This window comes from Topomyia yanbarensis, chromosome 2, assembly GCF_030247195.1.
Source record: "Topomyia yanbarensis strain Yona2022 chromosome 2, ASM3024719v1, whole genome shotgun sequence".
Lineage (NCBI taxonomy): Eukaryota > Metazoa > Arthropoda > Insecta > Diptera > Culicidae > Topomyia > Topomyia yanbarensis.
In genome coordinates, this window is record NC_080671.1 from 243,535,109 (window position 1) to 243,547,779 (window position 12,671).

A 12,671-nucleotide genomic window follows, 5' to 3' on the forward strand; every position below is an offset into this window, starting at 1 on the left:
TACTTCCAAAACCGCGTACTGCTATACGAGACCGATGCCGGTCAGAAAAGGGTTCCGATTACCGCCGGAGTCCCGCAGAGCTCGATCCTAGGCCCGGTGCTATGGAACCTCATGTATGACGGGGTTCTGAGACAGAAGTTCCCTCCTGGGGTGAAGATCATCGGCTTTGCCGACGACGTAACCTTGGAAGTCTACGGGAAGTCAATACCTGAGGTAGAACTAACCGCAGAACACGCGATCAACACGGTGGAGGAATGGATGAGCGCGAGAGGCCTGGAGCTCGCTCATCATAAGACGGAGGTAGTTATCGTCAACAACCGCAAGTCGGCACAACATGCAGTTATCCATGTGGGAGAAGTCACGATCACATTGAAGTCTGAAGTCTATCGGAGTCATTATAGATGACAAGCTGACCTTCGGCAGCCATGTCGATTACACATGCAAGAGAGCGTCTACTGCTGTTGCGGCTCTATCGAGGATGATGTCCAACAGCTCAAAGGTGTGCGCCGGTAGACGTAGGTTACTGGCAGGCGTTGCCGTGTCTATCCTCAGGTACGGCGGCTCGTCATGGTCAAGAGCACTGAGGGTAACCAGTTACCTACAGAAACTGGAGAGCACCTACCGCGTGATGTGCCTCAGAGTGATATCTGCCTACCGCACGGTATCACACGATGCATCCTGCGTGATAGTGAGCATGATGCCAGTCGGGCTGGTCATTCGGGAAGATGAGTGTTTCGAGCTACGAGGAAATAGAGGAGCCCGCGAGCGCACCAGGGTGACCTCGGTCGCCAGATGGCAGCGTGAGTGGGACAACTCCTCGAAAGGTAGGTGGACCCACCGGCAGCTACCTAGCATATCGAGCTGGGTGGGAAGACCCCATGGGGAAGTTCACTTCCACCTGACACAATTCCTCTCAGGCCATGGCTGTTTTCGACAGTACCTCCACAGGTTCGGGCACGCGGAGGTCCCAGCTTGCCTTGACTGCTCAGGTGTAGACGAAACTGCCGAACACATACTGTTCGTATGTTCTCATGGCGTGACAGAGTAGTGAAAGGGTGAGCATCCAAGTCAATCTCACACGGTATGTCAAGGGTGAGCACAAAACTCAGCCTCACACGGTATGGTAGAGGCTAGCACAAAAGTAAGCCTAGCAAGGAATGAAAAAGGTGAGCACACAAGTCAGCCTCGCATGGTATGTCAGAAGTGGGGCTTAAGAAATATGTCCCACATGGGATGCCAGGGGGAGTGACAGAGGTGTAATAAAGTGGCACGCTCGAGAGTGAATCAGGTGATAGGGTGAGCACCCAAGCCAGCCTCACATGGTATGGGTGAGGCGAGCACAAAAGAAAGCCTAGCAAGGAATGAGTAAGGTGAGCACACAAGTCAGCCTCGCAAGGAACGAAAAAGGTGAGCACAAAAGTCAGCCTCATGTGGAGTGTTTGAGAGCGAATCAAGGTGCGATAGAGAGAGCACCCAAGTAAGCCTCATACAGGACGTATGAACGCGTGAGTGAGAGTGAATGAGTACATTAAGTACAGCTATCCTCCCAGAAGTAATATCGAGAGGTAGTTCTTGGGGGGAACGATGGCGGAGCCCAATGGAGTTTAGTCGGTATTAATGGCAGCATCACCATTCGAGCCCGACATGCCCCCAGTACACCTTGTGTGGTAGCTTGGACACCTACTGATAGCACGTGTACTGGGCTAGGACGTAAAGGTCTTCTCCATTGTAAAAAAACACACATACACAGGGGGCAGCAGGGACAGGAAGGAGAGGAGTCTAGGGGCATAACGAACCCCCCCCCCTTCCCCCACGGCCCTACTGCGAGTTGGGGAGTTTTGCTAGGATATGCCATACCCAAGTAACAATTAAAATGCCTCGGGGATTTATCATTGTTTTATCCTGGTTTTATGAAGGAATCCTTGAAACCGGTGATTTTATTATGGTTTTATGCAGCTGTCATTTCATTTGTTCCTAAATTTCACTATAAAACTATGTTATGACTTCCACGATAAAGCTTTAGGTTACAAGTTTATATAGTGGTTGTGAAACGGTTCTATATACTTTGTTAAAACTGGAATAAAACTAACATACAACAAGAAATTAAGTTATAAGACAGTTTTATCGGAGATTATTGCACGTATTCAGGTTTTGGAATGTCTATATTAAAACCTCTTTAAAATAATTACTCTTATGAAAGGCATGAGCTATACTAAGGAGTTATAAAATTGTCATCAGAAGCTCGAATCTTATTGTTTACTTGCATGTAATATAGTAACTGTAGTGCAACTAAGTTACTTGTTTTCTATTTTTGGTCACCGTTGGTAAATGTTATCGTTTTTTATTGATATTTTTCGGTGATTATATTAAAAAACTCTTACTGTTGACGTTTCAGCTTACTCGATTATAATTTCAGCCATCTTCAGAACTTTACAATAAAAATACAAAAAAATACAATAAATTTTACAGATCACAATTTACGTTAAAAACGATCACGACTTACATTTAACCCCATTCGCCTCTTGCTATCGCTGGGGGAAACAAATTTAAACTAAACCTACAGCGTCGTTGCCAGCGTCGTTGCTCCCTCGTCTCCTGTGAATTGCTGCGTTGATCGTAGCTTGTTGAGAAGTCCATTATACGTGCTAGAGAAGCTAGCTGCGTCACGTTGAAGATTCACAGCTCTCTCCTCTCGCAGCTTGATGTGGAGAACCTCAGCAGTCAGCCTATTGGAATCATTGTTGATTCTCTCCAATACACGCGTTCTGTTGAAATCGAACTGATGTCCACACTCTCTCGCATGCTGCGTTAGGCCGGTTATAGAGGTGCTCGTGCGAATTGAATTTTTATGCTGGGCAATGCGTTTTTCCAGAGTTTGCGATGTCTGTCCTATGTACTCCCTATTGTCGCATCCACCACACGGAATGCTGTAGACCACATTGGTCTGTTGCATCTTTGGGATCCTGTCCTTCAACATAGTAAAGATAGTGTTTTTAATTTTGTCGGTCGGTTGGTACGCTGCGATGATGTCATTCTTGCGTAACACTTTTCCTATCTTCTCGCTTAGGCAGGGGATGTAGGGGATGGAAATGTACTTAGCTATTTGCTCGTCTGTACTCCTGGTTTGCAGTGTGTTATATAGTGAGTGTACCCTCTGTTTCAGTACACGCTTTATGAAGTGTTCCGGGTAGTTGTTGTTGCGCAGGATATCCGACGCTTCTTTTATGCTTACCTCTCTCTTCCTCGCATCAGTAAGCTTTAGCGCTCGGTCGAATAATGCGATAGCGGTATTCTTTTTGTGGGCGTGCGGACTCTCTGATGTGTTATCAAGATATCGTCCTGTTGTCTGTTTTGGGAGCCATTTTTTATCTATTCTCTCTTCCCTTCTAGTTAATAGGAGATCCAAGAACCGGATAGATTCATTTTCTTCCTTTTCCACTGTGAATTTTATGCTGTTGTGATCTTTTTCGAACTCCTGGATGACAGCATCGATCTCATTCTCCTTACCCACCAGAAAACAATCATCCACATACCTTCGATACACTACCAGCGAAATATTTTTTTGTTTCAATCTTTCTATCGCTTCTCTCTCTAGCCTCTCCATCACTATATTGGCAACGACGGGAGAAAGTGGGGATCCCATCGGTACTCCGAATATTTGGTCATAATACTTTCCATCGTATTGAAAAAATGACGCTTCTAGGACTGTTTTCATCGCCTGTTTGAAACTGTCCCATGGGATTGTTGTAATGTGTTGTAGTTCGTTCCAACGTTCCTCAACATACTCGTACACTTTGTCTACAGGCACATTTGTGTACAGGGACACCACATCCAACGAGTATAGTACACATCCCTCCGGTACCCGTATCTTAGAAATCTCTTCTGCGAAATCAAAGCTATTGCGAACATGGTACTCTGTCTTTCCCACTAAATTGTTCAATATTCCCGAAAGGTATTGAGCCATACGGTACGTTGCTGAGCCAATGGTGGACACTACCGGTCGGAGGGGGCAGTTTTCCTTATGGATTTTAGGAAGACCATAGATCCGCGGTGGTGCGCAGTTGTACAATTTAAGTCTGTATTTGGTGGCTTTGTCAATGTGTTGGTCTAACCACCACTGCTCCACAATGCTGTTTAGCCTTTTTAGCACTCTGTTCGTAGGATTGTCCTTACGCTGCTTATAAGTAGATGGGTCATTTACCATTTCTGTCATTTTTTGGTGGTACTCGGTGGCTGATATCAGGACGGTTTTATTTCCTTTGTCGGCCTTTGCAACATATAGGTCTGGGTTCTCTCGCAAGAACTTCTTGCTGCGCACTATGTCTTTGTGTATCCAATCGTTCTCTTTCGTTCGTGGTTGGTTTTGATAGTTGACGTAGTTGGATATGATGGTAGAAACCTCTGCTCTAATTTCGTCAGCTTGTGGTTTGTTCTGTATTGCTGTCTCTACATCGGCGACAAGTTTCACGTATGGGATGGAGCTTTTTGTCTGTATATTGAAGTTGGGTCCAAGAAGAAGCGTTCGTTCTAAGTAGTCGGGGATTTCGTAGCTCGTTGTATTTTCTATCCATTCCGGCTGCTGGCTGATCTCTTCAATCTTTTTTCGCTTCAGGTTGCTGAGTTTATCTATTTCAGAACGTTTTGTCTTGTTGTACACATTCGTTGCTTTTTTCTCCACCATCACTTGTACAGTTCTCCAATCTTCCTCTTTTAGCGCTATTTGTACCACTCCATAGAGTTGCCGCTTTCTGTTCCTCAGTTGCTCTAATAAACGCTTGGTGTCCCGAATGATAAGGCTGATAATTCTGATTTTCTGACGGTGTTCCAGAGTTCTCAGCTCTTGGCGCGATATGTTGCTGTGTAGAGAAACACCAACCTTGTAGCACAGGCATTTTGGCACAAGCTTGCACTTCCGACAGTTCAGTAGGAATTTCAGTCGATTCTTCATTTTCGCCATCTTGATAGCTGTTTTCAAGAGGTCTTTCGTTAATTCACCTGTTTCCTTATCGTATTCTCTTGCAATTCTTGACACGAAAAACATCGTGTGTCTTTCCTTTCCTTTTTCTTGATCAAGCGATTTAATGTTTTCTATTTTTGGTCACCGTTGGTAAATGTTATCGTTTTTTATTGATATTTTTCGGTGATTATATTAAAAAACTCTTACTGTTGACGTTTCAGCTTACTCGATTATAATTTCAGCCATCTTCAGAACTTTACAATAAAAATACAAAAAAATACAATAAATTTTACAGATCACAATTTACGTTAAAAACGATCACGACTTACATTTAACCCCATTCGCCTCTTGCTATCGCTGGGGGAAACAAATTTAAACTAAACCTACAGCGTCGTTGCCAGCGTCGTTGCTCCCTCGTCTCCTGTGAATTGCTGCGTTGATCGTAGCTTGTTGAGAAGTCCATTATACGTGCTAGAGAAGCTAGCTGCGTCACGTTGAAGATTCACAGCTCTCTCCTCTCGCAGCTTGATGTGGAGAACCTCAGCAGTCAGCCTATTGGAATCATTGTTGATTCTCTCCAATACACGCGTTCTGTTGAAATCGAACTGATGTCCACACTCTCTCGCATGCTGCGTTAGGCCGGTTATAGAGGTGCTCGTGCGAATTGAATTTTTATGCTGGGCAATGCGTTTTTCCAGAGTTTGCGATGTCTGTCCTATGTACTCCCTATTGTCGCATCCACCACACGGAATGCTGTAGACCACATTGGTCTGTTGCATCTTTGGGATCCTGTCCTTCAACATAGTAAAGATAGTGTTTTTAATTTTGTCGGTCGGTTGGTACGCTGCGATGATGTCATTCTTGCGTAACACTTTTCCTATCTTCTCGCTTAGGCAGGGGATGTAGGGGATGGAAATGTACTTAGCTATTTGCTCGTCTGTACTCCTGGTTTGCAGTGTGTTATATAGTGAGTGTACCCTCTGTTTCAGTACACGCTTTATGAAGTGTTCCGGGTAGTTGTTGTTGCGCAGGATATCCGACGCTTCTTTTATGCTTACCTCTCTCTTCCTCGCATCAGTAAGCTTTAGCGCTCGGTCGAATAATGCGATAGCGGTATTCTTTTTGTGGGCGTGCGGACTCTCTGATGTGTAATCAAGATATCGTCCTGTTGTCTGTTTTGGGAGCCATTTTTTATCTATTCTCTCTTCCCTTCTAGTTAATAGGAGATCCAAGAACCGGATAGATTCATTTTCTTCCTTTTCCACTGTGAATTTTATGCTGTTGTGATCTTTTTCGAACTCCTGGATGACAGCATCGATCTCATTCTCCTTACCCACCAGAAAACAATCATCCACATACCTTCGATACACTACCAGCGAAATATTTTTTTGTTTCAATCTTTCTATCGCTTCTCTCTCTAGCCTCTCCATCACTATATTGGCAACGACGGGAGAAAGTGGGGATCCCATCGGTACTCCGAATATTTGGTCATAATACTTTCCATCGTATTGAAAAAATGACGCTTCTAGGACTGTTTTCATCGCCTGTTTGAAACTGTCCCATGGGATTGTTGTAATGTGTTGTAGTTCGTTCCAACGTTCCTCAACATACTCGTACACTTTGTCTACAGGCACATTTGTGTACAGGGACACCACATCCAACGAGTATAGTACACATCCCTCCGGTACCCGTATCTTAGAAATCTCTTCTGCGAAATCAAAGCTATTGCGAACATGGTACTCTGTCTTTCCCACTAAATTGTTCAATATTCCCGAAAGGTATTGAGCCATACGGTACGTTGCTGAGCCAATGGTGGACACTACCGGTCGGAGGGGGCAGTTTTCCTTATGGATTTTAGGAAGACCATAGATCCGCGGTGGTGCGCAGTTGTACAATTTAAGTCTGTATTTGGTGGCTTTGTCAATGTGTTGGTCTAACCACCACTGCTCCACAATGCTGTTTAGCCTTTTTAGCACTCTGTTCGTAGGATTGTCCTTACGCTGCTTATAAGTAGATGGGTCATTTACCATTTCTGTCATTTTTTGGTGGTACTCGGTGGCTGATATCAGGACGGTTTTATTTCCTTTGTCGGCCTTTGCAACATATAGGTCTGGGTTCTCTCGCAAGAACTTCTTGCTGCGCACTATGTCTTTGTGTATCCAATCGTTCTCTTTCGTTCGTGGTTGGTTTTGATAGTTGACGTAGTTGGATATGATGGTAGAAACCTCTGCTCTAATTTCGTCAGCTTGTGGTTTGTTCTGTATTGCTGTCTCTACATCGGCGACAAGTTTCACGTATGGGATGGAGCTTTTTGTCTGTATATTGAAGTTGGGTCCAAAAATCCATAAGGAAAACTGCCCCCTCCGACCGGTAGTGTCCACCATTGGCTCAGCAACGTACCGTATGGCTCAATACCTTTCGGGAATATTGAACAATTTAGTGGGAAAGACAGAGTACCATGTTCGCAATAGCTTTGATTTCGCAGAAGAGATTTCTAAGATACGGGTACCGGAGGGATGTGTACTATACTCGTTGGATGTGGTGTCCCTGTACACAAATGTGCCTGTAGACAAAGTGTACGAGTATGTTGAGGAACGTTGGAACGAACTACAACACATTACAACAATCCCATGGGACAGTTTCAAACAGGCGATGAAAACAGTCCTAGAAGCGTCATTTTTTCAATACGATGGAAAGTATTATGACCAAATATTCGGAGTACCGATGGGATCCCCACTTTCTCCCGTCGTTGCCAATATAGTGATGGAGAGGCTAGAGAGAGAAGCGATAGAAAGATTGAAACAAAAAAATATTTCGCTGGTAGTGTATCGAAGGTATGTGGATGATTGTTTTCTGGTGGGTAAGGAGAATGAGATCGATGCTGTCATCCAGGAGTTCGAAAAAGATCACAACAGCATAAAATTCACAGTGGAAAAGGAAGAAAATGAATCTATCCGGTTCTTGGATCTCCTATTAACTAGAAGGGAAGAGAGAATAGATAAAAAATGGCTCCCAAAACAGACAACAGGACGATATCTTGATTACACATCAGAGAGTCCGCACGCCCACAAAAAGAATACCGCTATCGCATTATTCGACCGAGCGCTAAAGCTTACTGATGCGAGGAAGAGAGAGGTAAGCATAAAAGAAGCGTCGGATATCCTGCGCAACAACAACTACCCGGAACACTTCATAAAGCGTGTACTGAAACAGAGGGTACACTCACTATATAACACACTGCAAACCAGGAGTACAGACGAGCAAATAGCTAAGTACATTTCCATCCCCTACATCCCCTGCCTAAGCGAGAAGATAGGAAAAGTGTTACGCAAGAATGACATCATCGCAGCGTACCAACCGACCGACAAAATTAAAAACACTATCTTTACTATGTTGAAGGACAGGATCCCAAAGATGCAACAGACCAATGTGGTCTACAGCATTCCGTGTGGTGGATGCGACAATAGGGAGTACATAGGACAGACATCGCAAACTCTGGAAAAACGCATTGCCCAGCATAAAAATTCAATTCGCACGAGCACCTCTATAACCGGCCTAACGCAGCATGCGAGAGAGTGTGGACATCAGTTCGATTTCAACAGAACGCGTGTATTGGAGAGAATCAACAATGATTCCAATAGGCTGACTGCTGAGGTTCTCCACATCAAGCTGCGAGAGGAGAGAGCTGTGAATCTTCAACGTGACGCAGCTAGCTTCTCTAGCACGTATAATGGACTTCTCAACAAGCTACGATCAACGCAGCAATTCACAGGAGACGAGGGAGCAACGACGCTGGCAACGACGCTGTAGGTTTAGTTTAAATTTGTTTCCCCCAGCGATAGCAAGAGGCGAATGGGGTTAAATGTAAGTCGTGATCGTTTTTAACGTAAATTGTGATCTGTAAAATTTATTGTATTTTTTTGTATTTTTATTGTAAAGTTCTGAAGATGGCTGAAATTATAATCGAGTAAGCTGAAACGTCAACAGTAAGAGTTTTTTAATATAATCACCGAAAAATATCAATAAAAAACGATAACATTTACCAACGGTGACCAAAAATAGAAAACATTAAATCGCTTGATCAAGAAAAAGGAAAGGAAAGACACACGATGTTTTTCGTGTCAAGAATTGCAAGAGAATACGATAAGGAAACAGGTGAATTAACGAAAGACCTCTTGAAAACAGCTATCAAGATGGCGAAAATGAAGAATCGACTGAAATTCCTACTGAACTGTCGGAAGTGCAAGCTTGTGCCAAAATGCCTGTGCTACAAGGTTGGTGTTTCTCTACACAGCAACATATCGCGCCAAGAGCTGAGAACTCTGGAACACCGTCAGAAAATCAGAATTATCAGCCTTATCATTCGGGACACCAAGCGTTTATTAGAGCAACTGAGGAACAGAAAGCGGCAACTCTATGGAGTGGTACAAATAGCGCTAAAAGAGGAAGATTGGAGAACTGTACAAGTGATGGTGGAGAAAAAAGCAACGAATGTGTACAACAAGACAAAACGTTCTGAAATAGATAAACTCAGCAACCTGAAGCGAAAAAAGATTGAAGAGATCAGCCAGCAGCCGGAATGGATAGAAAATACAACGAGCTACGAAATCCCCGACTACTTAGAACGAACGCTTCTTCTTGGACCCAACTTCAATATACAGACAAAAAGCTCCATCCCATACGTGAAACTTGTCGCCGATGTAGAGACAGCAATACAGAACAAACCACAAGCTGACGAAATTAGAGCAGAGGTTTCTACCATCATATCCAACTACGTCAACTATCAAAACCAACCACGAACGAAAGAGAACGATTGGATACACAAAGACATAGTGCGCAGCAAGAAGTTCTTGCGAGAGAACCCAGACCTATATGTTGCAAAGGCCGACAAAGGAAATAAAACCGTCCTGATATCAGCCACCGAGTACCACCAAAAAATGACAGAAATGGTAAATGACCCATCTACTTATAAGCAGCGTAAGGACAATCCTACGAACAGAGTGCTAAAAAGGCTAAACAGCATTGTGGAGCAGTGGTGGTTAGACCAACACATTGACAAAGCCACCAAATACAGACTTAAATTGTACAACTGCGCACCACCGCGGATCTATGGTCTTCCTAAAATCCATAAGGAAAACTGCCCCCTCCGACCGGTAGTGTCCACCATTGGCTCAGCAACGTACCGTATGGCTCAATACCTTTCGGGAATATTGAACAATTTAGTGGGAAAGACAGAGTACCATGTTCGCAATAGCTTTGATTTCGCAGAAGAGATTTCTAAGATACGGGTACCGGAGGGATGTGTACTATACTCGTTGGATGTGGTGTCCCTGTACACAAATGTGCCTGTAGACAAAGTGTACGAGTATGTTGAGGAACGTTGGAACGAACTACAACACATTACAACAATCCCATGGGACAGTTTCAAACAGGCGATGAAAACAGTCCTAGAAGCGTCATTTTTTCAATACGATGGAAAGTATTATGACCAAATATTCGGAGTACCGATGGGATCCCCACTTTCTCCCGTCGTTGCCAATATAGTGATGGAGAGGCTAGAGAGAGAAGCGATAGAAAGATTGAAACAAAAAAATATTTCGCTGGTAGTGTATCGAAGGTATGTGGATGATTGTTTTCTGGTGGGTAAGGAGAATGAGATCGATGCTGTCATCCAGGAGTTCGAAAAAGATCACAACAGCATAAAATTCACAGTGGAAAAGGAAGAAAATGAATCTATCCGGTTCTTGGATCTCCTATTAACTAGAAGGGAAGAGAGAATAGATAAAAAATGGCTCCCAAAACAGACAACAGGACGATATCTTGATTACACATCAGAGAGTCCGCACGCCCACAAAAAGAATACCGCTATCGCATTATTCGACCGAGCGCTAAAGCTTACTGATGCGAGGAAGAGAGAGGTAAGCATAAAAGAAGCGTCGGATATCCTGCGCAACAACAACTACCCGGAACACTTCATAAAGCGTGTACTGAAACAGAGGGTACACTCACTATATAACACACTGCAAACCAGGAGTACAGACGAGCAAATAGCTAAGTACATTTCCATCCCCTACATCCCCTGCCTAAGCGAGAAGATAGGAAAAGTGTTACGCCAGAATGACATCATCGCAGCGTACCAACCGACCGACAAAATTAAAAACACTATCTTTACTATGTTGAAGGACAGGATCCCAAAGATGCAACAGACCAATGTGGTCTACAGCATTCCGTGTGGTGGATGCGACAATAGGGAGTACATAGGACAGACATCGCAAACTCTGGAAAAACGCATTGCCCAGCATAAAAATTCAATTCGCACGAGCACCTCTATAACCGGCCTAACGCAGCATGCGAGAGAGTGTGGACATCAGTTCGATTTCAACAGAACGCGTGTATTGGAGAGAATCAACAATGATTCCAATAGGCTGACTGCTGAGGTTCTCCACATCAAGCTGCGAGAGGAGAGAGCTGTGAATCTTCAACGTGACGCAGCTAGCTTCTCTAGCACGTATAATGGACTTCTCAACAAGCTACGATCAACGCAGCAATTCACAGGAGACGAGGGAGCAACGACGCTGGCAACGACGCTGTAGGTTTAGTTTAAATTTGTTTCCCCCAGCGATAGCAAGAGGCGAATGGGGTTAAATGTAAGTCGTGATCGTTTTTAACGTAAATTGTGATCTGTAAAATTTATTGTATTTTTTTGTATTTTTATTGTAAAGTTCTGAAGATGGCTGAAATTATAATCGAGTAAGCTGAAACGTCAACAGTAAGAGTTTTTTAATATAATCACCGAAAAATATCAATAAAAAACGATAACAACTAAGTTACTTCGAAAATTCCATTTGGAAATGGAATTCTTCCTCAATTTCTTTTAACCCAAAGCAGAAGACGAACCAAGTCAGGATTATTTCGTATTTCGTCGTTGCAGGTTAATAAGAATTTCTGAACAACCGCTGACAGGAGGATTGGTTTGTTGTTCTCGTTTTTCCAGGATGATTATCAAGATGGTAAATAAAGGTGAGAGCTTTTTTGTGCGTGCTGTTGCAGTTGCCAATCACGAGAGGGTTGCAATGATTTGTTTTTTGGCTGTTTACAAAAATTGACTTTGCCGACAAAACAGCCGTTGCAACAATTTTAAGAATTCTCCCATTATATTACAAAAAAGGAAGCCCATCTGCGTTTTAGTACTATAAACAATAAGCTCATACAAATGCATTTCGGTCTAGGGTCAGATCACTCTAGAAATGCATAACAAATTTGAATCCAATTTGAAAAAACGCTTTTAATCCACCTAACAGTGTGATGAGACATTTTTTATAACTCTTATCACTCTCTTCGGATATTATATCGTTTTAGAACATTTAGAACTTGATGCTTCGCGATGTTTTTGATAACACATACTACATGGGATAGTGGCAGGACTGAGAGAATCGCTCAAATCAGCATAACATATCCTATAACATGAGTGCTAGAAATCTCAAACCAAATCAATGAGAAAGCGAAAAAATGGCCCATAAAGTAGACATACAAACGAATTATTGCTAATGCTCTGTTAATAAAATATCTCAATTGTGGTGGGAAAACTGAATTTTCTTAAAGGGGTTATATATTGTACTGAGCCAAAAAATCGAATTTTTTTTTGAATCGATTTGAAGTTTATACTTTACTCAAATTTCCAACGCGACTGAGAACTAAGAAATCAATGCTTTTT

The 12,671-nt window shown here is 43.2% G+C and overlaps 4 protein-coding genes across 4 annotated transcripts; 2 read left to right on the forward strand and 2 right to left on the reverse strand.

Moving 5' to 3' along the window:
* Positions 1-2,557: 2,557 nt before the first annotated feature.
* LOC131680180 (uncharacterized) lies at positions 2,558-4,957 on the reverse strand. Its single transcript, XM_058960899.1, has one exon. It carries the CDS (start codon positions 4,955-4,957, stop codon positions 2,558-2,560), a length of 2,400 nt encoding a protein of 799 aa, XP_058816882.1.
* Positions 4,958-5,340: 383 nt separating this feature from the next.
* LOC131680181 (uncharacterized) lies at positions 5,341-7,341 on the reverse strand. The gene has a single exon (XM_058960900.1). The coding sequence runs from the start codon at positions 7,339-7,341 to the stop codon at positions 5,341-5,343; it is 2,001 nt and encodes a 666-aa protein (XP_058816883.1).
* A 19-nt stretch (positions 7,342-7,360) lies between these two features.
* Positions 7,361-8,767, forward strand: LOC131680182 (uncharacterized). Its single transcript, XM_058960901.1, has one exon. It carries the CDS (start codon positions 7,361-7,363, stop codon positions 8,765-8,767), a length of 1,407 nt encoding a protein of 468 aa, XP_058816884.1.
* Positions 8,768-9,150: 383 nt separating this feature from the next.
* LOC131680184 (uncharacterized) lies at positions 9,151-11,550 on the forward strand. The gene has a single exon (XM_058960903.1). The coding sequence runs from the start codon at positions 9,151-9,153 to the stop codon at positions 11,548-11,550; it is 2,400 nt and encodes a 799-aa protein (XP_058816886.1).
* Positions 11,551-12,671: the final 1,121 nt, after the last annotated feature.

What these genes read in the sequence shown, in the direction of transcription:
- LOC131680180 (XM_058960899.1), bottom strand. Translation starts at nt 4,957, where the DNA reads ATGGCGAAAATGAAGAATCGACTGAAATTCCTACTGAACTGTCGGAAG.
- LOC131680181 (XM_058960900.1), bottom strand. Translation starts at nt 7,341, where the DNA reads ATGGTGGACACTACCGGTCGGAGGGGGCAGTTTTCCTTATGGATTTTT.
- LOC131680182 (XM_058960901.1), top strand. Translation starts at nt 7,361, where the DNA reads ATGGCTCAATACCTTTCGGGAATATTGAACAATTTAGTGGGAAAGACA.
- LOC131680184 (XM_058960903.1), top strand. Translation starts at nt 9,151, where the DNA reads ATGGCGAAAATGAAGAATCGACTGAAATTCCTACTGAACTGTCGGAAG.